The sequence below is a fragment of the Zalophus californianus genome, chromosome 11 (genome assembly GCF_009762305.2).
Source record: "Zalophus californianus isolate mZalCal1 chromosome 11, mZalCal1.pri.v2, whole genome shotgun sequence".
NCBI lineage: Eukaryota > Metazoa > Chordata > Mammalia > Carnivora > Otariidae > Zalophus > Zalophus californianus.
This window is the reverse complement of record NC_045605.1, coordinates 9,233,633-9,261,402: the sequence shown is the minus strand read 5'-3', so window position 1 is coordinate 9,261,402 and position 27,770 is coordinate 9,233,633. Positions and strand designations below refer to the sequence as shown.

The 27,770-nt window shown below is 44.1% G+C and overlaps 2 protein-coding genes across 2 annotated transcripts; one reads left to right on the top strand and one right to left on the bottom strand.

The window, feature by feature from the left end:
- The first annotated feature begins 364 nt into the window (after positions 1-364).
- Positions 365-10,138, top strand: PLET1 (placenta expressed transcript 1). Its single transcript, XM_027580255.2, has 4 exons — positions 365-573; positions 4,883-5,084; positions 7,521-7,582; positions 9,202-10,138. Exons 1-4 carry the CDS (start codon positions 393-395, stop codon positions 9,540-9,542), a joined length of 786 nt encoding a protein of 261 aa, XP_027436056.1. The 5' UTR covers positions 365-392; the 3' UTR covers positions 9,543-10,138.
- A 9,606-nt stretch (positions 10,139-19,744) lies between these two features.
- Positions 19,745-26,972, bottom strand: PTS (6-pyruvoyltetrahydropterin synthase). The gene is made up of 6 exons (XM_027581558.2): positions 26,780-26,972; positions 25,179-25,258; positions 23,911-23,933; positions 23,473-23,529; positions 20,922-20,992; positions 19,745-20,725 (listed from the first exon to the last, which is right to left on the bottom strand). The coding sequence occupies exons 1-6, from the start codon at positions 26,866-26,868 to the stop codon at positions 20,602-20,604; spliced, it is 444 nt and encodes a 147-aa protein (XP_027437359.1). The 5' UTR covers positions 26,869-26,972; the 3' UTR covers positions 19,745-20,601.
- Between the last annotated feature and the right edge of the window lie 798 nt (positions 26,973-27,770).

The window sequence follows — 27,770 nt, the reverse complement described above, 5'->3', positions numbered from 1 at the left end:
TTACAGGGAGAAGTGTGGAGCTTCTAAATGGGCCAGGTACGTGATGATTATACAACTCTGAATTTTACTTTGCCAGCACTAACCCCTTTCTCAACAGCTTTCTTCAAATAGCAGATGCTGAGATGAATGAGATGCAAAATAGAACCACGATCAATACCTTCCCCTCCTTGAGCAAAACTGGACTTGGTAAAGGGTCATGGTGATGAGTACTGGGTAAGTCACTCCTACTGATATCCTGTACCGAATTCTAGACACCAGTTCATTTTAAGGAGGAGTGGGAAGGAGATTTGCATGTATGACCTCATGCAGAAGCTCCAGCCCTGGAGCATATAAACAGCTGAGATATATGAGATACAGTACCGGGACCGGCAGTTTCCAAACAGGTCAAGACCATGGCAGTCCTCAGTTCCATGTTGCTGCCACTCGGGCTGTTTCTATGCTTCGGACTGCTGTGTTCTTCTGCCAGCTCTGCAGATGACATTGACAACTGCATGATCTTCAATGAGGTCACCACCACTAGCCAAGGCATCATGGCCAATTCAGATGTCTATGAAAGCAACACAAACTACACAGGTGAGGAGAAGCCATTCTCTTTGTTGTCCTTTGTCTTCTGAGGGGAGTTAACCAGAATTTCAGAGCACACCCCTCCACTCCTGCTTTCAATCACACAAAACATGTGTTTTTGACCCAGATGGGAAGTGGGGGCAGAAACAGAAAGAGAACATGTGTGAGAGAGCTGGTTGGGTGGGACTGTTTCCTCCCTGCTCTCTGTGCAAACCTGCGCCAGAGGTCATTAAGTCCCGACACCCAGGTTAACTGAGCCCCAGCAAGAGCACACCTGCGGCAAGTTCTCAGACTTAAATAAAGTGGGCGTTTTTATTGTTTTCAGGGATAATAAATGCATCACAGTGCGTGGTCCATTCACATCCATTTGATAAAACAAAGTCACTATGGATGATGGTATATTGCACAACATCAGGAGGCACTGTTTGCCTTTAGGGTGTGGGTGGAAACTCTAGTGAGCTAAGCATGGAAAGTGTTACTCTCCCACCTTGTTTATGAGCAGCCTGCAGCTGAAAGAAGTTAGGTGACAGGTCAGGGCTCCCTTGCTGGTAAGGGGCAGAACCGGCTCCTGAATCTTGGCCTTTCCTTCCCAAACAATGCTTTTCTTCGAGGTACCTAGGAACATTTTATAAATATCCCATTTTGGATCAGCCAAACCTATAAGTCAAGACAGGTGCTTTCTGATTGCTTTCATAACAACAACATTTAATATAGTGGTTTACATGTATTCATGCATTTAGATCTCACAACAACGTGTTAGGCAGATAACATACCGTGATCATTCCCGTTTCATAGACGAGGAAACAGAGGTAGAGTGCTAGTCACTTGCTCAGGTCACAGAGCTAGTTACAGGATGGAGCTGGGATATGGACCCGAGCAGTCTAGCTTCAGACACCCAGTCCTTAACCACTGCACTCTACGCCCCTCACTTACAGTAATGAGAGCTGGGGAGACTTCTTACCATGTGCTAGGTGCTATTCTAAGGGTAAATGCTATTATCTTCCCAGATGAGAACCGCAGCATAGGGGAGTTAAAGTTTTACCCAAGGCCATAGTGGGTAGCATTGTTAATATTTGAATGTAAGTAACAGCCAAGATTTGTACAGCTCTGTTCAGCCAGGATGTCCAGCTTCAGAGCCTGCTGTCTCATTACTGTGTCATTCTGCTCTCCTAGAACTCTAACCAATTCTGCAGAGAGCACCAGGGTGATGTCCACACCCATGAACCACAGATTCCAGACTTTGGCAGGAGAACAACGATGGTCTGCCTTCACACACTTGTCCCAGCTTGTCCTTTTCTTTTTTCATGGGGACTGTCACTAAGGGCCTCAGCTGTGATTCAGATCACTGTACCCCACTCCCTCAGGCAGTGGATCTTGTCCTCGCAAGCCAGGGAGGATAATCTTATAATTCAAGATGAGGACAAGAAGGCATATGTGTGACCTTGCACACGGGGAAGGACCTGGGGGGTCAGAGGGACTGCCACACAAAAGATCACAGGCCTCGGACTTAAGATAACATATCACAAGGTAAGGGATTTTGCTATTGCAATGGAAGAAAAAGAAACCTATCTCGTGAAAATGCTGGGTGGAGATGTGTAGCCTGGGGTTCTTCTGAAAGTGGCAAGACAGGAGAACGAACAGTCAAGAGAGGATCCATAAGACCCCGTGAAAGGGAATATGCTGGGTGAGGGGGACATCAAACATTTGCAGAGGTGTTGGGTAGAGCAGAGAGAAGGGGGAAGGAGGAGACAAACTCCGGTTCACTGAATGCCTACTTCGTGCCAGGCACTTCAAACCTCACCTGACTTCATCTCAGAGCAGAAACGTGCTAAAGCTCCATGATAAACCAAACCACTAAGTGAATGATTTAAGTTGAGAGTCAAAATCCTACGCTCACAGAAAAGGGAAATGCCAGACTCCACACCCAGGATTACACAACAGGCTCCATGATTTCCTTGTGAGAGTGTCGTTGCAGGACTGCACTGGGTCTTTTGGGGAGACTGGGTAAAGACCCACAAAGGCCAACCAGTTCTCCTTATTTTGATTTTGAAATTTTTTTAAATTTCAGGGTGTGTGTCAACATTGGTAAGTCATGTATAAATGGCTTGGCATGTCCCATGGCACACACACCCCTCAGGCAGGATCTTAGAAGAGGTTCTCTGGGTCTGTCTTGGTATCGGTGAAAGAAATCCATGATGCAGTGACATTTATATTAAGATTGTGCTGGGTACGTATCTGCCTCCATGGGTGAGAGGGATAAAAGGTGCTTGCCTTTTTTCCTGAACCTTCATCTTTAAGGGCGTGGTCCAGCACTGGATGCACTTTTTAAATCAATCAATGAGTAGTCAGTGCCCGCCAGGTCCCCAGCGTTGGGCTGGCCAGATACTGACATGGATGAAACGAGAGTATAGAGAACAAGCCAGAATGTAATTAGGTACTCAAGTCTGCAGGAACAAATGTAAATGTTTCAAGTGAGAAGAGAGGCTGAACTGGCCCAGAGGTGGAACACAGGCAGGATCCTGGAGAGTAAGCAGGGATGGAATGTGTTATGAGAAGGCAGGGTTCCAGACATGAGAAAAGGCCAGGGGCAGGTGTGGGCCAGATGCATCTGCAGAACTGGAGGAGGGCTGGCTGCCCCTAGAGCAGGAGTGCAAAAAGCACGGTGAGCCAGGTTAGGAGGGTCAAAAAAGCCATGTGTTGGGTACTGTAATCAACAGAAGTGAAAACGTAAAAGCAGAAATGTTTAGATCCTCTATAAAGATGGGCACTTGGAAGGTTTTGGAGAGTACTTTGTCTTTATGGAAGAGTTGTAAGTGGAATCTGATCTGGCTGCAGCCTGAAGAGAGAAGGTGGAGACCAGAAATCCAGGTGACAGATGCCTAGGAGGGAAGGAAGGAAGAAGCCAGTGTGAGAGAGGGAGAGCAGAAGAAATGGCAGAGACAAGAGCATGCCCATGGGAGAACTGACAGACTTGGTGCTATCCCAGGACACCATCACTGAGCACCATCCACCTCATCATCGTGCACACATCTGCAGTTGTCAGGTTCTCAGTGGGCAAGTCAGGCCAGTGGGGTTTGGCTCAGCCCACCTGATTGGCAAAAACAAACAGAACAGAAATGTTTTGTGCTAAAAAATAGAAATGACAATCACAATTCATCCAACACCCCTCATGTGTTAAAAGTCTTACACTCTTCTCTGTGCTCGTCCCAGGAACCTTGTAGATAAGGTAACATGATCTCCACATCATGAGGGATAAGGTCATCATCCGCAGACGTAGGAGCAGACCTGGTGTAGAGTGGGCATTCAACAAAGATCTGTGGAGTGAGTGATGGACAATACGGAAACCAAGGATGAGAGACAAAATGCCTTGCTCCTAAATGTGAGAGCTAGAATTCTTATCTAGGACTGTCTGATCCCCTTGTGCTACATGCTTGATTTTCTTTGCTTTGTACAGAGAAGTCTTTGAAAGGATTTGGAGTGGCTGACAGGGCCCTGGAGAATAACCCTTTAGCATTGAGAAATTCTTCCAGAAGGGATCTTCTAAGGAAGGAAATGGACAGGCTGAAATGTTCTCCTGAAGTTCGCTCCCTGTCACACATCAGAATGCTAGAATCAGCAAGTGTCCCAGTGGGGTCCCTGTGAGTGTACCCTAGGCTACGTCAACCGGGAAGACTCACCTGACTGGGGAAGGCCAGGAAACCCTAGGGTTATTGGACAGGTACTGGGGCTCAGAGACCCCACCCCCTTCCCTCACGTTCAACAACAGAGACTGAAAGCATCAGTGATTCTGGGACCAAGAAATGGGCTCTGCTTTGACTTGGCACTAAGGATCCCTGATGTCATGACACACTGCCCAGGGGACCCACTTGACCCTTTCCCAGGCATCAACCCTGCCTCTCCCCACCCTGCCTTCCCCCTGAGAGAAGGGCAGAACAGGCTATCCCCTTCGCCTGCTGGACAGGAACCTGGCCCCGGAGGTTAAGAGCCAACCAGGATCTCACCTCTGTTCTACAGCGAAACCAGGGCCAGAGCACAGGTCTTCTTTTGTTTACCTTTTACTGGAGAAAATTTGGAAAACATGAAAACGCATGAGGAAGAAAATAAAAATAATAAAGATAATCCCACTACCAAGAAATCACCATAGTTAATATCTTGTATTTCCTTCCAGACTTTTGTCTGCAACTTCATTTAAAATGGGATCATACTGTACGTACATTATTTGTAACTTCCTTTTTTCCTGCTAAAGGTTGATTTCATGATCCACATCCCCTGTCTGACTGCACCAATGGCTGATTGGTTCCTTACCCTTTCCTCCTAGTATGGGTTCCCGTGAATGCCAGTATCAGCTCTGTGGTCCTGCGAGCAGTGGACACGAACAACAACTCACTAGGCCTCTGGGAAAAAGTAGACGTGCTCTGCAACAACAACGCCCTATATTACCTGGATAACCCAAGTGACCAGCTCTTCAAAGCAAACTGGGTATCTCCTAACTCAACGAACATAACTACAATCGTATTACAGTAAGAACCTATCTCTGCATGATTTGCTTTGGGCTTTTACAATTGTAGACGGGGTTTACACAGTTTCACGCTGACCTTGGACAATTCAAAATGCACCCCAGACATGATGTGGAGAATTTAGTAGCTGCACTCCTCTCTGCCTCGCTACTCTCTGTCCTTTTACCTACAGGAGTTCCCACGCATGCGCACACACTCCCCACCCCCCACACCCCAGGCAGGCTCAACAGAGACAGAAAGCTCTGGTGTTGGGAAAACCACAGCTGGACGGTGGTTAAAGCCAAACAAGCAAACAAACAAATGAAAAGAATTTATTCGGGACTGTTGCAACAGGAGAAAAGAGACCTCAGGATAGAACCGGGCTCAATTCTGAATACATCATGGGCAAGTGGGAATTTCTAGCCAAGAAGCAGGGTGGGAGTCACTCACAGGAAACAATAAGGCCTGTGAGGGGGGAGTCTGGCTAAACTGACCTAACAGGATTCTTGCAGAAGGCATGCCAAGGCCATCAGATATTCCCCGGGGGTGGTAGAGGAGGGAGAACTAGGTATTAGGAGTAAAGGGTGGGAGGTACTTGCTCAACTTACTTAGCAGGGTTCTTGCTAAAACCGGATTTTATTTTTTTTTATTTTATCATGTTATGTTAGTCACCATACATCATTAGTAAAACCGGATTTTGCAAGGAAGTGCACAGACGGGCCTAGAAGAAGGTTCTGGAGCCTTTGTCACTGGGCATGCTGTTTGCTTCAAATTCCAGAGAATCATTTTTCAAAACACACATTCATTTTGGAAATGCCAAGTGTGATGATTGTGTCATAAAACTGGCTTCCTAATGTCACACAAAATGGACACACTCAGATTGTGAGGTGAGGCCACCTGTGGGCTTGCATTACACTTTAACGAGAAGACCTTCCTCTCAGCTAGCGATGTTATCCAGGTTATTATGGGAGCCCATGTTGAGAGACCCTCACACTTTCAGACTGCCACTTTTGTACTGAAAGGGCAGGTCTGACCATCAGGCCATGGCCCCTGGTGGTGTCCCCTTGGTGGTGAACAGCCACTAAGTCTCTGTGGACACTGGTGGTGATGATGCTATCAAGCCATCCTGCCTTCTCCTGTCACACCTGGGGCCTGGTTGGACATAGCTGGCTCTGGAGAGGGGGTTTTGCCCACAGTGATTTCCGAGAGTGAAAATCCAAGGGAGCTGCTGCATTCCAGCCTCCCGATGATAGCAGTCTCTTAGAAGCCAGCCAAAGCTAATCAGGGCAAAGACTTTGCTTTCACCTCATCTCGTAAAGCCTCCACACTCCATGCAACAACAAGATAAAAGGCCCAACAGTAACAACCTGCACAGAAACAGTGCATTCCCACCAACAGTGTAGTCTCCAGACCCCTCCTAACCTGCACTGGCCTCTCTGCTTGTTTGGCCTTGGTCCCCACACCCGAGAAGGGGAGGGGAGCGGCACATATGATGGGGGTATGGAGAGCAGCTGGGTGGGACACAATGGGATGTGAAGAGGCCCCTGCCCACAGGGCTCCACAATGAGTTTTGGGGAGGAAAGGCCTCTACAGAAATAATGGTGGAGTTTGAATACCAATTCCTCAAGAAAGCATTCCCTAAACCCCTAGGTCAAGGTCCAGCTCCCTGTTTTCACTTCCATAACTTCCACTGCTTTTTCACAACCTATGTCACAACTGCAATCAATTATTTAACTTGCTTACTGATTGCTTTGTTTCAAGTCTGTCTCTCTGAAGAGACTGTAAAGTGCCACAAAGGTAAGAACCATGCCTGTCTTGTTCACCACTGCCCCCTAAGCACCAAGCAGAGAGTGGCATGTAGCGCACGCTCATTAGTCAACTGTTGAATGTATGAACAAGAGACTGGGATAATCACGGGACCACCGACAGAAGAACAACACACCAAGGTGTACAGATCATTTAATGAACATTAGGCACCTACTGTGTGTCAGGCATTGCGGACAACAGAACCTGCCCTCAACGGGCTGGCCCTCCCATGGCGGGACTGGCGCACAGCAAGGCCTTCCATGCAGTTGAGGGGCATGTCTCTCTAATGGAGCTCTGTCTGGGAACGACAACAGGGAGAAATGACTTCACAGAGGTTACTGTTGAGTGTCTGGGCAAATGGGACCAGGACGGAGATCACAGGCAGGACTGGCTTGAACAATGGCCAGAGGTGCATTTCAGCCTGTGGGGAGTTCAGGGTGAAGTTGGCGGGGGGAATGGACAAGAGCTTGACTGGAGCAAGACCATGGGGGATCCTAGTCAAGACAATATGCACCCGATCAGTGATGCTCTGCTGATTGTGCTGGAGAGAACACTAAGGTCAGGATCTTCTGGGAAGGCAGAAAAGGGAGCTACACTTGTGAATTCCACAGCCGAGGGCCTCACCATTCTCTCTCATTGATTTGCCCTCCACAGAGCCTTCACTATTAATATCTACAATGTGGCTACATTTTCTTCTCTGCAACTAGAAAGAAAAGGTAAGTTTCTCTGTGGCCTATTTACACATCTGGCAGTGACTCCGTCAGCCTGGAAGATTACTTGGTGGGTGCCCTAGAAGAGTCTTCTAATCATGTGTTATCCAAATGTCAGTTGAGTTCCCCAGCACCTGAGACCTACAGAAGACAGTTTGACCCCTTATCCTACACCCTGTGGGAAACAAAAGCCATTCCCAAGATCTTTGCCAACTCCCAGGGGCTTTTAATTCTCACAGCCACCTTTGGCTCCAGACTCCTGCTTCCTTGGGAGCCTTTATGTCCAATGCCACATAGATGGATAGGAAAATCAGCTCTTTCTTTGATTTCCACAAAGAATTCCCACACACACAAAGCCTTCCTAGGTATAGCACACTCTAACCCAGGGGCTCAAGGAAAGAGGGGGAGATTTTCACAAAGAAGGCTTGGGAATATAGAAATGCTCATACTTTCCTTAGTTCTTAGAGCGGCCTCTGGCCACTACCACTACCACCAAGGGTTTCCACTGACTTTCATAGGCTGTTGTCCCCAACTTCCAACATCCCGAAGCTCCTCCTCCTTCTCTCTTACCTCCGTCTAGGGAGCTATAACAAATTCAAGAAACTGAGGAAAGATAGGTAACTTACTGGAGAAACATCTGCCCTGGGGAAGCACTAAATGAGGTAAAACAATGCCTCGTAACTGGAAGGCACCCTCCCACCAGTGGAGAGTGCCTGAGCCTGAGCAAATCACAAGACTTCTCCCTTCTTCTTCTTGCATATAGTCCTCTTTGATCCACAGACCCTTAGAGGCATCATTACAAGGCTCCAGTTTTTCCAGAATCAAACTACCCACAGGGCCTGGTTCTCACTGCTTCTCTTCAAGGCAACCTCAGAGAACCAAAGGGTGGTCAGATCCCTGCACAGGAGAATGAGCAGCGCCTCTGAAACCACAGAAAGAGATATGCGGGTTTGAACAGGGCCTCTGTGCACTTGCTTTAGAGCGGGGGTAGCCGTCCTCAGGTCTGGAATGATACTAGTTTATTTTTTTTTAAGATTTTATTTATTCATTTGACAAAGAGCAGAAGCAGGAGGAATGGCAGGCAGAGGGAGAGGGAGAAGCAGGCTCCCCGCTGAGCAGGGATCCCAACACAGGGTTCGATCCCAGGACCCTGGGACCATGACCTGAGTCAAAGGCAGACGCTTAACCGACTGAGCCACCCAGGTGCCCCTGATATCTCGTTCTTATAAGCTTTACATACAACCTTTGAAATTAGCAAGAAAAAAATATAACTGTGCCATTCTGGATCATATTTGCACTGATTGATCTAATATAACATTAAGGACATGAAGACATTTGAGGACAGAGTACCCACCCAACAACAAATTCAGTAATTATATAAACTCCTTCTCCCATAGGATTGTATAGACCTTAAGGGTAGAGAATATTTCTTACTTATTTTTTCTTCCTTGACATTCTGCACTCCCTAGTTTTCCTCCTCCTCTACATATATGCTTGGCCGCTGAGAAGTGTTGACTGAAGTTTGCTCATGAACTCTGGCTCTAGTGTTCCCTCAGATTGGCCTCCTTTCTCCAGTTCCCCCCCCCCAAAACAGGTTCTGATGCATTGCTTTTTGTCTTTTCCAGACACAACCACTTACCAGAGCTCTACAACCAGGACAAACCCACACCCAACCTCAACAAAAGGACACATCTCCACAGCGAGAACAACTCCACAACCAACTGCAACAAGAGAACACATTTCCACAACCACAACAACCCCACATCCAACCCCAATAACAGAACACATCCCCACAACCACAACAACCCCACACCCAACCCCAATGACAGGACACTTCTCCACAGCCAGGACAACCCTACATCCGATCCCAAGGACAACCAGCTTGGCCAACAGAACCTTCCTCTGCCCCATCACAAGTACCATTCAGATCCTGCTAGTCTTTCTCACCAGCAAACTCATCTCCTAGAAGGAAGCTAGGAAAACAATTGCTCCTGCTTCCACTGCATCCTCCTATATTCCGTTCAAAGCCAGTGCTCTGACAGGCATGTGAATGAAGACTTTACATTCTCAAATGTGCAACTCTACTACCACTGCTTTGGACCAAAACAGAGACCTGAGGGTCACTTGGTGGAGGGTAGCTAGTCCACTCACTGGTGGACTTGGGGCACACAGATGTTCAACTGGATCTCTCAGGACACAAATTAGGCTTTTTGTTAGCTGCTTAGACCTAGTCTGGGTGTAACCCGGAATTCTGGCTCTCAGTTTCACATGCTGACAGCCAATTCCACAGCCAATGTAAACTTTTGTTCACTGCCAAATGATTCCTCCACACCTGAGTCTCCATGGGGAAAACCTTTCTTCACTTTCAAGATGACCTCAGATTTCTGACCAAACCCACTCAGGTTACACAGAGCTTCTGTGTCTCATGTCACCCAAAAAGGAAAAGAAAAAGGAATAGCCCTGATGTTATTGGCCACACCAGTAGTATGTGAAGGGCTAGAAAACAGGAATGTACCATGTCTGAGCAAACAACCATAGGGAAATATTATGGTATAAAAACAGTATTTCCTATGTGATACCAAATAAGCTATACTTCAAACAAGAATAATGAATGTGTTAAATTCAAATATGTCTGTAATGAGTGATTACTCTAACTTAAAGTATAACATGCTAATTTTATTTGTGTATATGAACATTAAAAAAAATTAATAGAATGGTGGGATTCTACTTCTCCTCAAGTACAAACTGGTCATTTTTCCCCTAATGGTAATTTCCATTAAGAAATGGGCAAAATATTTATAGTATTCATAATACAATGTAAAACCAACAGAAAGCATGGGATTTCCAGTAATACCCTGGTAATAAGCAACAAAGTTTTCTTTTAATAATTATGATAAATTCCAGGATACCAATATCTAGTAACCAGCCTTCCTCTGGGATAGTTTCTGTCAATTTCTTCTTCTTCCCTATGAATAGGCCACACTTTCCTACTTACTTGTAGGTCTTTAATTTTTGTTGAACCCTGGACACGTTGAAGGTATAATGTGGCGGCTCTGGAAATCAGGCTCTGGAAATCCAGGGCAGCCTGCTGCTTGTTGAGGGCTGCCGTCCATTTGTTTAGGGACTTTTCCCAACTGTTCTGTGCAGACTGCATTCCTTGTTGAGTGTGGGTCACTGACAGCCCTTTCCTGTTATCTCAGCAGTCAGTCAGCGACCTGATTATTTTCTTAAATGTCAAAATTTAGTGGCCTCTTTCATTAAGCATTCCTCTAATAGCTGGAAGTTTTTTATTAGATCCTAGAGTGCTGAGAAAGTTCACTCTGACAGTCTTTGCCAGCTTAATGGTTGCTGCGGTGGAGGGACCGATTCCTGGAGCTCCTCATCCCGCCATTTTCTGTGACACGGCTCGGTAGCTACTATTAGTACCTGCCAGGCACTTTAAGTGCATCATCCCATTTAATCGTCACAACAACCCTGGGAGATAGAGTTGTTTTACAGATGCGGACACTCAGGCAGACAGAGAGAAATCATTTGCCCAGAGTTACTCAGTGAGTAAGTCGTGGGGCTGGGTTTCAACCACTTCAGAGCCTGCACCATTAACCAGGACACCCTAAGGCCCCCTGCGTGGCTCCCGCGTCCCCCGGCATCCCCCAGGACAAGTGGCTCCCCAGGGCCCTATGACAAGGAGAGGGTATGGGTGTCTCTGATGGGCACAAGCAGGCTGCGTGCTCCAGCAGCGCTCCTCCACGCGCCACCCTGCAGCCACCTTGGAGATAAACTGCAGTGAGCCCTGACCCAAAAGCTAGGAACAAGCTTCGTATTATCTGTCATGGCCCGGCCTGGCGGCATCTCAGGTTCAACGTGGAAGGTGGGACAACAATTGGAGCCTCAGCAGAAACACTCTCTCAAGCTGGAAAACTTTTAGACTCAGAGAAATCTGGGGAGCTGAATTCAGACACGCAGCACAGAGGCAGCCAGAGAAGGGCACTGGATTCGGAGGCAGGGAGCCTGTTAAATTCCAGTTCTGCTACGAAGGAAGAAAGTGACCTTCTGCCTTGGTTTCTCATCTCTTCCATAAAGGGTTGGCCCAGGTGGCATCTGAGCACTCTTGTGGGTGGGTCTCCATTTTGATTTCTCTGTCACATCCACACCTAGTTCTCAGGGTCTAGTCAGAGATGTTAAGTTGGCATTGCTCTATGCCCTGCTGATTGGCAGAGGCCTCCCAGAGCACTGCGGAGGATTTGGAAGCGAAAGCCAGGCTCAGACACAGAGTGTCATATTCAACAAGGGTTATCTTCCTTGGACTCAGGAGGCCGCACTTCCTCAGGAGGCTTCAGGTTAGCTGCCGTCTGTGGTCTCTCGAGCGAGTCCAGTGAGCAGCCAGCAGAGCAAGGAAAGGGATAAACAAGTACGCACGTTCACAGTCTAGGAATAAGCTAATCCTGATCCTCGCTGATGGGAAGGTGACTCACCACAAGGAAAACAAAGGCATTTGGGAAATTCGAGGAAGCCCCTGGGCTGCACCTCATGCACAGAAAAGAGGTGAACAAAAGATGGACTGTTTCCACTCCCACGTTCACTTGCCCAACCTCGTTCTTCCACTTCTATGTTTTCTTGTTTGCAGCTTCGTGTTTTGTGAATTCGATGCATACTTATCCTGTGTTAGAAACAGCAATTGCCCACCCGTTTACAGGAAGGGAGTGCTGAGGGAGTAGGAAAGAAAACTGCTGTCTTCCTAATCCCATTACCTCAAAGATCTTCACATACCAGAAAGAGTGCCAAGCCTGGTCAGTGGTCCAGCTATCCCACTGACTGTTCAGAGCAGGGAAAACGTTCAGAACAGGCAGAACAGGCAGACATTATCTTATTATCTATCAACCTCCACATTACTTTTGAAAATAAACGTTGAAAAATACTAATAATTAAGTAAAAAACTTAATATTATTTCACACAAGAGGTAGTTTGGCAATTGTCTTAAAGCATAAACTCTGAGGCCAGACTGCCTGAGTTCAATCACATTTGATTTTACCCCTTATTATTAGTGGGACTTTGTAAAGTTACTTACCATCTATGTAACTTGGTTTCTTCATCTGTAAAATAAGGAGAAATATAGTAGCTACCCATAGGCCGTTGTGGAGATTAAATCAGTTAATATATATAAAGCATTTGGAACAGTACCTGGCACAAAGTAAGTACTACTTAATTATTTAATGCCTAAAAAAGGCATCACAAATGATATATTGATGTATAAGAAAGCCAAGTATTGTACCCATATAAATATTTGCAGATAAAATGGTACCTATAACAAGGACTAAAAGTACTAACTTGTAACTCTTATAAGAAATGGCTGTCTGACTTTCCACAGTCTTCCCACCCGCCCGCCCCCAGCCCCACCTTCGCCACCCTTCAAGCTTCTAAGTAAAATGTCTCCTTGCGTGCTGGGTCAGCTCCTTTCTTACAGAGAAACCAAACCGTGGGTGAGGGGTTGAATTATTCCACATAATAAAGAGTTACAAGAGAGGGTGGGGAAGAAAGAGCAAAGTTTGGGATGAGTACTGTGGGGGCTGAGATGGAAAGGAGCCTCTGTGGAGTGAGTGGAGAGGCTCAGGGATTTCCCAAGAGCTGTTCTCGGTTATAAACCGGTTGTCTCTTAATGTCCTTCAAGACATACTAGTGAAAATAGTATAATTTTACCTCTGATCACTGGACCGTATTTCTTTGACTATGGTTCAGCAGTGAAACTGGGACATATGGACCACCCCCACCCTGCTTTTATGTAAGTTATGTCCATGTATATAGACAGAATGAAGTTAAATATATATACCTGATAGAAGTGGGAAATAATTTAACATATGCAAAAAACTACACACTTATCTATGCATATGCATATAACCTGTATGTAAAAATAAATTTAGACTCAGATGTTTGAGTCCAACAATCTCAAAAAGCCTTTGGCTAAATTAACAAGATATGTAGACAGCACATTTAAAGAGCTTGGGAACATTTTTCTTTCTTTTTTTTAAAGATTTTATTTATTTATTTGACAGAGAGAGACACATCGAGAGAAGGAACACAAGCAGGGGGAGTGAGAGAGGGAGAAGCAGGCTTCCCGTGGAGCAGGGAGCGCGATGCGGGGCTCAATCTCAAGACCCTGGGATCTTGACCTGAGCCGAAGGCAGACGCTTAACAACTGAGCCACCCAAGAGCTTGGGAACATTTTTCAATAGTCTATTTTTCTTCCTTCCCTTTCTCTCTCTTTTCCTTCCTTCCTTCTTCCTTTCTCTTCCTTCCTTCCTCCCTTCCTCCCTCTCCCTTTCTTTTAAAGCCAAACAAACTTAGGTTCAAATCCCAGCTCTCCCATTTAATGAATGACTTTGAACAAGACCCTTCATCTCCTTAGACCCCAGATTTCTTACAGTGAACTGGAGCTGACTCCCACCTCAAGGACTACAGTGACTGAGATGCTGGACACACAGTGGTGAGCATAACGTTAATCCACAAGAAACCAACCAATACCAACAACTTTAAGTCAGTTAACTATGCAATCTTAAATGAGAATGGAAAACATTATACCCCACAATCTGGTTAGGTTGCTTGTTTTTTTAAATACAGTTTTCTCCTTCAAGAATAAAATCTCAACTTTCCCCCCTAATATTTTGGGAATTACTGAAAGTTATTATGGCAACAAAACTAGGCCCGTGTTTGCTGAAAAGCATGTAATTCCCTCAGTGTTGCCACAGATCTATTTAGTTCATGCTCTACAAAAAACCCTGCTCTTAAGGGCCAAACAGATGGAATGATAAAAGGCATTCTTTGCAATACCAGCTGAGGCTCTCTCCCTGGGGCAAACCTCCTCTCCACAAGTTGGGACAGTAACTACCCACCAATCTCGACTGTTCATCCTGCTATAAAGGGAGTACCTTGTCGGTGAGCACCTGTATAAGAGCAGCTACAAAATGATGGTGTGGCCATGACAGCAATTTCCTAAAAGATCCTTGATTCAGAATCCTTGATTTTGTTTTGTCTTTAAAGTAGTAGTTGAGGACTAAAACAAATTTTATCCATAAATGGGAATGGAAAACTTCCAGGAAGATAGAATCAGCCATATAATCAGGTTTGGAGAAGTACTTAGGGGATCTGATTTTATTTTGTGGTGGTTTGTTTCTAAGAATAAGACCTATGTGAAGTATACTTGAAAAGTTCGGTATTAAATCTCAAAATTTTTACCAAACCAGGTTCAACCAGTTCTTTAGAGGTGGCAGGCACTTTCATTCATTCAATAACTAATTATTCAGCACCTGCTGGGTGGTGGACAATAAGCTAGGTCCTGGTGGAAGAAGAGTAATAAGACAACAGGGCTCTGGCCCGCATGACACTGACATCCCCGTAATCAGGAAAGACAGTCAACTAATAAGCAAATACGTGTGACAAAAGAAAATGTAGATAAAAGTTTTGAGACTGCAAGAAAGTGGAGTGTATAGGATTATAACGGAAAATAACAGGATTTCTACCTATACAGGTGACCAAGGAGGCTTCTGCAAGAGGGGGACCTTTAGGCTGGGATCTGAAGAATGACGGTTTTATGAAGAAGTGGGAGGTGGGGGTAAGGGGCAGAATTCCAGGCAGAAAGGCAGAAAATACAAAGATCTTGAGGCAGGAATGAAATTGGTGTGCCTTAGGACTTGAGAAAAGGCCAGTGTGACCAGCTGCTCAGTGGCTGGGTCATATGAAGCATAAAGTTTGAGTTCATTTTAAAATCAAGAGGAAGATTTCAAGGGGTAACAGGAGAGAAGAGAGAACTAAAGAAGTATGGAAAAGAATCAAAGTGCAAGCAGGAGACCAGCTAAGAGGCCATGTCAATAATCCAGGCAAGAAATTGTGGCGGTTTGGCCTGGGGCGGTGGCCCTGGAAATGGAGACACAAAAATCATGCCTATTTTAGAGGTAGAACTGGTAGAACTTTCTGATAGATTAGAAGTGACATGAATCCAGGACAACTCCCAGATTTCTGGCTTGAAAAAAAAATGAGTGGATGGTGGCGGCATTTTCAGGGAAGACTGGTAGAAGAATAAATTCTGAAGGAGGAATCAGAAATGCACTTTTGGAAATGTTAACTTTGAGATGCCTGTGTGACACCTCACTACCCCATCTATGGGTCTCTCTGCAGGCAAATTAAACCTTTAAAAGATGAAGGACAACACTAGCCCTTCTATTTCTTCAGGTTGTCATCAGCCAGTGCTTGTATTTATTAAGATATTTGTGAAAAGTGAAAAAGGTTTTTAAATTGAGTTCATACTTATACTAAATTGGGAATTTTCACTAATAAACTGACTGCCTGAAGGTGAACTTGGGCTGACATACTGAGGACTTGTTTCCCGGGCATTCTGAAGAATACAAGCCTGAGATGTTGTTTCGGAAGGAAGGAAGGAAGGAAGGAAGGAAGGAAGGAAGGAAGGAAGGAAGGAAGGAAGGAAGGAAGGAAGGAAGGAAGGAAGGAAAGAAGGAAGGAAGGAAGGAAGGAAGGAAGGAAGGAAGGAAGGAAGGAAGGAAGGAAGGAAGAAGGAAGGAAGGAAGAAGGAAGGAAGGAAGGAAGAAGGAAGGAAGGAAGGAAGGAAGGAAGGAAGGAAGGGGGAAGGAAGGAAGGGAGGGAGGGAGGGAGGGAGGGAGGGGAGGAAGCAAAGAAGGAAGGAAAGGTCAATGCTTTAATTTTTTTTTTTTAATGATTAATACTCTTGTCTCGATGATGACAGAATGCCAGTGGGATTGGGTGGATAGATTCTGAAGGAAGCAAACTGACTTATGAGCTACTTGAAAGCCTAATTGCTGCTTTGAAAATTCTTCCAGTGGACAGACCACCCTCCCCGACTTTTCATTTGTGGTGATAGCAGTTCTCTCTGCAGCTATGTGGACAGAGTGTTTATCTGGGACAGTTTCCAAAAGTGTCTTTCAACAGAATCTTGCTATAAAGTTAAATTGTGTGAAACTAACAATGATTTGTCTATGTGCAAGGGAGGCTAGAAATATCCCAGACAAAACAAAAGCAAAATGAGCACAATCTGTTTCCCATCTTTAAAATAATTCTATTTCCAGGAGGAATGTAAAAGTTTGGAGTTTAAAAAAAAAAACGAAATAGACACTTACCTTAGATCTAGGCTATGAGTGGCTGCATATACACAACTGATCATATTCTGGCCATTTTTATAACCCACTGGTAATGATTACATCAATTCAGGCCATATAAATGACAATTGAGTTCTGGTCATTCTGTCCATAGTGATATGGTCAATATAATTTTTCTCAACTTCTTACCTTAGAGTTGGTTTTAATTTCAAGAATCATGCTTTAAAGATCTGTGCATGTCTACCCACAAAACCCACCACGCCCATCGGAAACAACCACTACTGCTCGAATATTTCACTCCCGCAAAAGGAAATGTGTTTTATTCTGGGGAATCAAGAAGGGCATGACAGGCCTCCCCTCCCCCCACTGACCTCCCCAGCCTCCTCTCCTGCTGTTCTCCTCGTCATACTTTGCACACTAGAATATATGTGCAATCCCCTCCCTCCAGTGTGGGTGGTTTTAGAGACTTGCTTCTAAGGAACAGAATCTAGAAATGTGATTAGGTCACAAGACTGTGACCTCCACCGTGCTGAGGCACGTGCTCGCTCACTGGCACTCTCTCTCTCTCCCTCCCCTCTCGCCTGCTCATGCTGAGGAAGCAAGCTGCCCTGTCCTAAGCTGCTCTAGGCAGGGGCCCCCATGGCAAGAAAGGGAGGGAGAAATTGAGGACTCAGACCAACAATGCCATGAGGAACTGAATCCTGCCAACAACCCTTTTAGTGAGCTGGAAGCTGACCCTTCGTAATCCAGCCTTGAGATGACTGCAACCCGTCAGTGACCCCCGCACACTCAAACTGCTATAATAATGATAAACGTACAGTTTTGAGCCACTATTTTGGGGTAATTTGTTATGTAGTGGTAGATAACCAGCGCACTCCCCTTGCAGGGTGGTCCTAAGGATAACCTGAGGTAACAAAGAAAGTACTGAGCAAAATGCCTGAGGCCACGGCAGGTGCCACATCATGTTAGCTCTGCCCTCCTTCCCTGCCACTCCACTGCCCCTGCTCTGCCAGCTCCTGGCCACCATCACCTAATGTCCGGATCCCCACAATGGCTTTGCAACTGGTCTCCTTCCTTTCCTGTGTCCAGCTGGTGATCTTCCTTAAAAAGCAAACAGAAAAACTTCAACAGCTCCCTATTTCTCAAAGGATAAAAACTAAACTGATATTCCAGGCCCCCAGGCTGTCCCCATCCTGTATCTCTAAGCTAGCTCCCCCTTCCACACTGCTGGAATTTGGAATTTGAGTCCTAAATGGAATGAGTGGTGTTTTTCCTTTGTTTTATTTAAGAATGTAATTTAAGAATGATCTTGGACTCTTAGGAGAAAAAATATATAAATACTTGAAGACCGTTGCTTCCTTCTCATCACCCTTCTATTGAGATTAATCTATTCGCTCTATCCCAAATACACTTGGTCCATTCCCACCAGCATCTTCACTAATGGAGGTGTACCTGTTCAGTACATATTCCCTCCTTTCTCCTGAATTCCAAAGGCCACCCTCCCTACCCCATCACTTCAAGGACCATTCAGGAATAACCTCCTCTACTAAGTTTTTCCAAAACTTACCACCTCATGATAATCTTTTTCCTTGTCTAATTTAATATGTACTCCTTTGGTATTTAAAATCACAGAAATGGGGACGCCTGGGTGGCTCAGATGGTTAAGCATCTGCCTTTGGCTCAGGTCATGATCCCAGGGTCCTGGGACTGAGCTCCCTGCTCAGCAGGGAGCCTGCTTCTCCCTCTGCCTCCAGCTCCCCCTGCTTTTGCATGCACTCTGTCAAATAAATAAAATATTTCAAAAAGTAATAAAATAAAATCACAGAGATATAAAATCTGAAAATAGGCAGAAGCAACTTCAGAAAGCATCAGTTTCAAGCATTCATTTTACAGGTAAAGAGACTAGAGGCTCTAAGAGAAGAAGGACACATCTGAAGAGTAACAGTACAAGGACCAGAATTCAAGCCTCAAAACCCTCACATTATTCAATTCTAGAAACATTTACCAAGTGCCCATTATGTATAGGGCACTACAAAATTTCAATAGTTTCTACCAATATGCCATTCATATATTTAATCAACAACAAAATTACTGAGCACTATTTACAAGATACTCTGCTTAGAATAAAGACTTTGCCCACAACGAATTCAGGGCAGTAAGAACACAAAAAGGTAAAGCAACAATTACAGTACAGCTCAATAGGTCTCTGACAGCAGGTTCTAGGAAGACATAAGAAAATCACCTACATACTATCTTTGGTCCTGCCCTCCTTTACTCACCCATTCAGTTTGACAGATAGACAGACTTCTCAGTTTTTTAAGGAGAGAGAAAAAAAAAAATTCTCTTGAAGCAACTCACAAACAGCAAATATCTGGAGTACCCATGCTACTATGAAAAATAACGTTTTTCTAATGTGGTATCAGATCTACAAAATTAGATCTATTTTTAAAAATCCTCACACATTATATATTTTATTTATTATATATTTTAGAGTCTGTGTTCAGGAGTCAGACAAACTCTGAGTGTCCTACACTCAGTTTGCTATTTATTTGCTGAGTGATCTTAGGTAAGCGGCTTAAACTCACTGAATTTTAATTTTCTCATCTGCAAAATAAGAATAATATCCACCTTGCATGGTATCTGTGGGAATTAAAAATCCTGTCTTTCAAGTAATCAATACAGAATACAAGCATACATAACAAAAATTGTGTCTGGTAACTAAAACACATTCAAATTTAATTAAGTGGGCACTGCATTATTATCAAAATTGATCATAAAATCCCTGTGGTTACTAACTCTCCAGAATAAAAGTGTACTCCTTTGAAAATTTTTCTAGTACAGTGACAACTGCATAGTCTTTTTACTATTTTCAGGCAGCAACATTCTGAGAATCTATTGTGTACTAGTTGCTATGTGGAAAGAAAAATAAAACCCTACCTTTAAGAAGTTTAGGATACAAATGAGAACACAAGAGAGAACAGTTCTTTGTGCAAAGCAGGGAAATACATTCTTGCAGATTTAGTTATGAGGAAAAGAAACCAGATGCCAAGAATATAGTTCAACTTAAGCAGGTGTAAGTTTAATGATCAGAACAAAATGGGATTGATTAGGAAAAACTGTATGTAAGAGACACATTACAGTATAATATACCCTTTTTCATGTTAATTTAATAGGATTTGATATATGTGATTATTCTTCAGTTTTCTGAATTAAAACTGTTCAGGTGGTCTGGAAACATGGACAAATATACATAATAAATAGTTTAATGATACTCCAACAAATGTTCAATGAACGTGCTGATCCTCGCTAGCAACTCATAGTTCAATAAGACGTGCAAAACTGCACTGAACAACATGCGCTGAAGCGGTATTTTCATCAATCCTTGTACATCCACCTACAATGCATCACCAACGTGATTTGTGTGTCTCATTTTCACTGAATAAACTTGTGTCCCTACATACCTGAAAAGTAATCAAGGAAGAAGTACATGTTTTGTGGTCACCTGTATTTTTGTTTTTTTAAGTTTCACCTACGATGTCTTATAAACACTTTCGCCATTCATATTATACCAAGAGAAAAATGAATACTAAAAATGAGATAACGGAAAAACAAAAATTGATTTATTTTACTTTTAACTTCCACACATTTTACTGAAAATGAAGTGATTTTTAATCTATAAATAAAAGACTCTCTAAATGATACTCAGGATGTTTTACAAGTTTGGTTTTAAGATAGATTTGAATTCACAACAGGTCTTACACACAACGATTTCAATCAATTGGGCACTCCGGAACACAGTGTAGAGGCATAACAAGTGTGTGACGACTTCTTAATAGTCCCAGGGGATAAAGACCTTTTTCAAATATGGAAAGAAATTAGTCTTTCTACAGTATTAACCCCTAAAAGCTATTCGCCTTTATAGACGACTATATTATTGTCAGTTTCATACACTTTTACTTTATAAAGAACTCCCAGAGGAAGAAATTTCTGGAGGTTTTCCCAGATATATACAGCTACATTTTCCGTCGTGCTGTAGAAAAAAAGGAAAGAAGATCAAAGGCAAATAAACAAAATTTCATTTTTGATATTGATAGAGAACAGAAATTCTAGATTTAAAAGATAATGTTAAAACAAAACTTCAGAAATCACACAGTGGTCAGATAAAATGTTGACAGCAATTCTTCTTCTTTCTTACTATCTACATAAGGCAAGATGGTCACACTCACCTTACAACATCTGCAAAGTATGGCACATCCAGATCCAAATTCTTATGATCAAGGGGCTTCATAATTGCCTCCTATAGATAAAACAAAGGAAAAAACACCACTCATTCCATTTAGGACTCAAATTCCAAAGTGTTCTATCTTTGCCTCTAAACCATAACTCATCAGTTAGCCGCTAACTCAGTACTTGTAAGTACTCCATGTCTCACAAAGCAACGCTTAAGGATGAAAAATAAAGCAAGGCCCAGATCTCCATAATGACTGGTTCTCCTCATTACTAAATGCAAAGAGGTAAGAAACCAAAAAGTACAGAATTCACTGGAGCTTTCTTGTAACCAGCCATTGCAGTTCAGAACTGAGTTTAACGCTTCTTGAATTGTCCATAAACTTACCAAAAATACTTCTCCATACAGTCTTCACCTCAGCCCAACACCACAATGTCATTAGGACAAGGATCCAGTGAGTACTACATTTTACAAAGCAGACTAAGAGTGAAATTATGTAAGTAGTTCTAAATTTCTGCTACGAGGAATAATTTAAGAATGATCTTGGACTCTTAGGAGAAAAAGTATATAAATATGTGAAGACCGTTGCTTCCTAATACGTGTATATATTAACAATGTTTTCCCTTGTCAGTGGCAAGAACAGTAATTGCCTTATTCTTTCTCACTTCTTACTTTTAGCTAGCGTACAAAATCTAAGCACTTGTGAAACAATTTCCCAATGGCATGGTTCTCAGAAGGGTACATTAATAATAATAATCATTTTTTGAGCAAAACCAGAACCATATAAAAAGAGTTAAGCCTTAAACCAAACAGCCTTTAAAACAGATCAAATGAAGGGCAGTTCCAACATGGACATCAAGAAAATACCTGTTTTCTCTTCAATTCCAGTTCAAGTCCCAACTTTTCTTTTGAAGCTTCTTCCACAGTCCCCTCTGACTTTACTCTATAAGCCACGATGAGCCACTGTTACTGACTGGACTGCATGGTGTCCCTCAGGTACAAAAAGTGGGGAGGAGTTCTCTATACAGAACCTCTCCTTTAGCACGTGGTCATACGCACGCATGGAACGCCTCATATTTCCTATACTCTTGTCCTATATCGTACAGCACTCTGTGTATATATATTTTACATTCCCAATAAATGCAAAAATCCTGTCTTTATAGCTTTCCTAAAGTACTTGAAACACACTGTTATCTGTTCACTGATTATTCTTTTCTTTTCTGAAGATTTATTTATTTATGAGAGAGAGCATGCATGCACGCGTGGGAGGAGAGGCAGAAGGAGAGAGAGAATCCTGAAGCAGACTGCCCACTGAGCACAGAATCCGATTCGGGGCTGATCCCAGGAACCCAAGACCATGACCTGAGCTGAAATCAAGAGTCGGTTGCCCAACCAACTGAGTGACCCAAGCGCCCCTCTTATTCATTTATTCAACTGAAACTCACTGAGCACTTATTATCGTTTGCCTCCTAAAAAAGTAACATGAGCACTCTGTGGGTAAGGGCTATGTCACACTCATCTGTGTACTCCTGGTACTTAGCTCGAAGACTGATGCAGAGCAGGCGAACTTGCTGAATATATGGATGATAAGTACCTCGGAAGCAGTAATGATCATTAATAGCATTTTTATGAGACAAATGTCAGATTCTAGAACAAGAGTAAGGAGCAGAGGGGGCGCCTGGGTGGCTCAGTCGGTTAAGCATCTGCCTTTGGCTCAGGTCATGATTCTAGGGTTCTGAGATCAAGCCCTGCTCAGCAGGGGAGTCTGCTTCTCCCTCTGCCACTCCCACGCTTGTAAGGGAGCGTGCTCCTGTTAAATAAAATAAATAAAATCTTAAAAAAAAAAAAAAGGAAGGAGCAGAGTTTAAATGAAGAACTGAACAGGTAAAATGATGAATAATAACAAAGCTGGATAGAAGGAAGTCCACTCCCAACTTTGTAAAAGACTAACCACACAACCTAAGGCAAGTCAGTGAACTGTTCCGCCTCTCTCAATCTTAATCTATGGAATGAAGAAGTTGGTTTAGATAATCTCTAAGGTCTCTGATAATGCAGGATTTCTATAATGATACAGTCAGCAAGTCCCTGATTGAACTCCTTCTTCTGTGTTATCCCTGTGGTGAACTGCCTCAGTGAGTTTATGATAAAATTAGAGTGAATAACACAGGGTAATGTTAAAAATCTATGATCAAAGGCATAAGGAAAATCCAGAGAAGGAAAAGAAAGCCTCAAGGAGAAAGCTGTGTCTTGAAAGAAAGGCAAAATCTGTTAAATGGAGGAAATCAGTATACACCAGCAAGAAATACAAGAACGACAAGCCTGTTAAGGTTATTCCCGTCATTGCAATATAACTGTGACTTATTTCCTTTAAATCACCCAAACACCTTTAGAAAAACATGAGAGTAGTTCCTCCAACTACTTCTTACTCCCACACCCAATTCCACTCATAAGGTCATGGAACCTCTGGAGATACTTGGTTGGGAAGTGATAAGGGGGCCACCAAATACACTTAGAGGACAGTATGTAATAAGCATCCAACATGACATTACCTCCATATACTCTTTGAGGTCAGTCAAATTCATAACCATTCCTGTAACAGGATCAATCTAAAGAATAAACAAAGGTGAATGTTACTATAATATGCTCTTCATATTTAAACCTCTGTTAAATTATTAAAGGCTGTACAATTTGCAGAAATCGTGCCCATGTCTGCCTTCATCCCCAGGACACTCATCGATCTCATTATGGAAACACCAGGTGCTCCAGGAACCCCTTTCATGGTACTGCTCTTCTACCTGTCCACATAGAGCAGATTAAAGATAACCCTTTGGGAGAGGAAAGGCCTAGAATGGCAGCAGCTCACCATACACAAAGGACAACAATGAAGCAATATTGATTTGAACAGAATTTTTCAACACAGAATCCATCATGTTGGCTGAGAGGGCCCAGCAATCTGGACAAATCACACAGATCTTTTCAGCACGTACCTCTCCATGCACCGTCACCACAACTATGGGAAAGAAAACAGAACACCAAAAAAAACCACATGACTTTCAACAGATAACACCCAAGCACAAGTTAACAACATAAATTGTTAGGTCTCTATCCTGCAAAGCTCTATTCATATTTTCCCTCAAACAGCTGTTCTTTTAGTTAAGATCTTTTTCTCAACCAAAGCAAGACTTGGCCAAGACAGAGAAGCTCAGCAGGAGCTTTGGCTAAGCAGAGGATCCCAGCCAGAGCCAGAAAGGGTGTACATTCAGCTTATGATGTTGATGCACTAAGTAGGAATGTCCACTAGGTAGGATTGAGATGCTGCTCGATCACTGCCTGAAAAAGTAGAATGTACAGGAAGACATCCAGCTACACACCAAGTTGGCCCAATGCTGGGCAGCACCTTTCTCAGCAAGCAAAACCACTACTGGGCCTAAAACTCTGATCCCTATAATCACACAAACACATACAGTTTATGGTAATATTTTGTAAATTAAAGAACTGCTTGTATAAGCATTTGAAAAATGATGACCAGAGTGTTTTACAAATTAGTGACTTTTATATATATTTTTCAGCTCTGTACAAACACCATTAGGTATTATGTGATAAGTGAGCAAACTAAAAGTGACAAATATCATAGATCAAGTAAGAGGTGGTAACTAAACTAGAAATTCTGATCTTTTAGCACCTTTTGAATCTTTTTACTCTACCCAACTATATGCTGTTGATACTCTATGCTCACAGGGCTGTTTTTTGAGATATCAGCTTTATCTCAAAGAATCAAGTCTCCTACACTCACATACATTATTTTCTTGGAACACTGCAGGCAGTTTTAGACACAACCTATTTTCCCAGCATACAGCACATTCCTAGTCAATATCTCCCTTTTGTCAGTCATTATTTACTCAAAGAATACAATCTAATGTTTCTAATACGATCTAATTTTAACATTAGCCTCAGAAATACCTAATTAGAAGGAAGCAGGTGCCAAAAGAACCTCATTATGCATACTAACGCCAAGGCAAAAAAAAAATTGTTTAAACCATTTGTTATCTCTAACAGAGCAGATATTTGCAAGGTAAAATTTAAGACACATCCAACCAAGGCAACAGATTTTTTTCATTCTGAACTTCCATGTAACTTCTCATTCAAGGCTCAAATATGCTTTGTCCATAAAGTTTCTTACTCGTTTAGACTATATTTGCTGATCACACTTTCATCCTTATTGAAAGACCTAAAATTTCATCAGTTTTTCTCTCACCTTTATAATTGTGCCCATGGCCATTTAGATTGTTGCATTTCCCAAACAGTTTCAAGTTTTCTTCATTACTCAGAGATTTGCTAACCAAAAAAAAAAATAAATAAAAATAAAATAACATGACACAAGTTCAGACACCTTCTCTGTTCCCTACATTTATTATTTGCTCTAGTCTTTGAAGAGCTTCACAATTTATTATCTTAGCTCACCAAATGGAGTCATAAATCAACTTGATTTCATTATTCCACTTTCTGTCAGGAACCAGTGTATGCCCCCTAATTAGGCTACTGTAATGTACAAATGAGCGTGAACAAAGTCCACAACCCTTGTTCCACAGCAAGATTCCAACTGATCTGCTCAAGGCCCTTCTATTTTTCAACTCAACAGACACTGGGTACCCATTACATGGTAGGTATGGCTTGAATGAAGCAAGGACTTACAATGACAAAAGAAGACGCTTGTCTTCAAGTGGCTTAAAAATCTCATTTCTCCTGAAAAATAGATGACCTACTACGTCTCCTCTTTAACAATCTTGCATTATTATGCCTGAATTATTGCCCACTGACGGTTTCACCAATCCATACAGCAGTATTCAAATTAAGTACAAATTTAAAATTACAATGCTCAGCTGTATTCTGGGCAGGAAACAATTTTCTTAATGAATTTTTAGGTCTATACGTGTCCAATCAACTAGGCATCTTCAATGAGGCCTTCTATGTGTGAACGTCCTATTATACCACCCCTTCCGTTTTGAGATTCTCTTTCTTCTCCGCCCCCCCCCACCCTCATCCACTTACGTTTAGAATGCTACGGTTCACAAAGCTTTGGCACAAAATTATCCCACTGTACCCTCCACAAAATTGGCCAGATCGTGCGCTCCGCACAGAAGGTGGGGACAGGCACGTGTTGATCGCTGCTGCATCCCCGCCACCTAGCACAAGACCTGACACGCTGGTCACAAATACCTGCCCAGTGAATGGGAATGGACGACTCTTGTTAGAAATCATCATCCTCATTCTACAGATAGGGAAACGTATGCCGAGAGCGGAGCTTGCTAAGGAGAGGCGAAACTCTCCTCCACATCAACTCCTCAGTGCAGTCAAGCAGCCTGAATGCTCCGGGTTCAAATCCCGGCTGTGCTCCTTGCTCTCAGGGCTGCAAAGGGAACGCCTGGGTTCGTGACAGCTGTGGTAAGGAGGGCATAAACCTGCGTTGCTGTAGCGGTACTGGTGATGGCGGCTAGCGCCCCTGACACCTCGCGGCAGCTCACACTTGCCGAGAGGTCACCACATGTCTGACACTGTGTCAACCGGGCCAGGCGAACTGCTCTGGGTGCCACTGCAACCCTTGGCGCTCCACTAGGAAACGTGCGCGCCCCCGAAGCTGCTCCAGGGCACCGAGCCGGGGCGAGGGGGGAGAACCTTAGCCTTCGGGTTCCGCACGCAGGGCCGTGCCCTCCGCTCGGCTCCGTTTGCCACCGCGCCCCACGGCGCCCCACAGCCTCCTCCGGTCGACTCCAGCTGTCCCCGTCACCGTGGCGCCAGGGCGGCCGGGGGGGCGCGCGCCCCCCCCCGCCCCCCCCGCCCTGTGGCGCCCCCCCACACCTGTGGAGTCTGTGGGTCGCGCTGAAGGAGACGAGGCGGGACACCCGCGCCCGGCGGCGACAGCCCTCGCCGGCTCCCGCCGCGCTCATCGCCGAGCCCCCTCACTCGGCTGGCGCCGGGGCTGGACGACAGCGCGGCCCGCGTCTGCGCAGTGCTGCCGGCGCCCTGGAACGCGCTCTCCGCGCCGCGCTGCGACTGGCTCCCTCCGCTGGTCTGGAGGCAGCCAAGCGTCCGGCACTGTGAGTCTCTTGGATGGCAGAGTTGGGATAAGCTAAGCAAACCTCCCAGCGGTGGGTCGGAAAAGGTGGGTAGGACCTTAGTGTCTTTCATTATACTGGCTGCTCAGCCCTAGGCCAAGTCGGGCCATTAGGCTCAGCCGGGGCACACTTCGGGTACTGGAGGGACCTCTTTGAGATGCTCCTGCCACTCCCTTCCAGAAAGCCCTGGTTACAGTAACCTCCACCGGCTGGTTACTCTGAGATGAGCCCTAGGGCCAAGCCACTTACAACATAAAGGGAGCGGGGATTTCAGGGCACGCGTGGGAGCGCTTGGCTTTCGGAAATGATACTACCTTTGGACTGTTTGTAAAGATTCTTCTTATTAAGGGAAATTCTCAAGCTTTCCTTAGCATCCACACATATGAAGCCATTTATCACAGTGTGAACACACACACATTAGAGATTCTCTGTCACCTCCAAAGTGAACGGATCTTGTTTCCTCACACCAACCTATAAGGAGTATCCACACTTCTTGCAGTTCCCAGTATTATGTCACCTCTTTTCACCATTTCCTCACTAAATACTTACTGAATAGCTAACCATGAGGCTGGCAGTGTTCCAGGTACTGGGAAGGATAGATTAAACCAGGAGAGTGGCAGGCATACGGGCCCCAAATGTTGATTTCTCTCAAATGTCTCCTGTCTCCGGCTACATACTCTGTCCTGCATGAAATTATTGTCATGTAGGGGCGCCTGGGTGGCTCAGTCATTAAG

Bases quoted from the DNA above. Each gene is read 5' to 3' on its own strand.
- PLET1 (XM_027580255.2), top strand. From the start codon at position 393: ATGGCAGTCCTCAGTTCCATGTTGCTGCCACTCGGGCTGTTTCTATGC. The intron at 574-4,882 runs GTGAGGAGAAGC...CTTTCCTCCTAG, and splicing joins AAGCAACACAAACTACACAG to TATGGGTTCCCGTGAATGCC. The intron at 5,085-7,520 runs GTAAGAACCTAT...TGCCCTCCACAG, and splicing joins ATAACTACAATCGTATTACA to AGCCTTCACTATTAATATCT.
- PTS (XM_027581558.2), bottom strand. From the start codon at position 26,868: ATGAGCGCGGCGGGAGCCGGCGAGGGCTGTCGCCGCCGGGCGCGGGTG. The intron at 25,259-26,779 runs GTGTGGGGGGGC...TTTTTTGGTTAG, and splicing joins GCGACCCACAGACTCCACAG to CAAATCTCTGAGTAATGAAG. The intron at 20,993-23,472 runs GTAATGTCATGT...TTTTATCTATAG, and splicing joins ACCTCAAAGAGTATATGGAG to GAGGCAATTATGAAGCCCCT.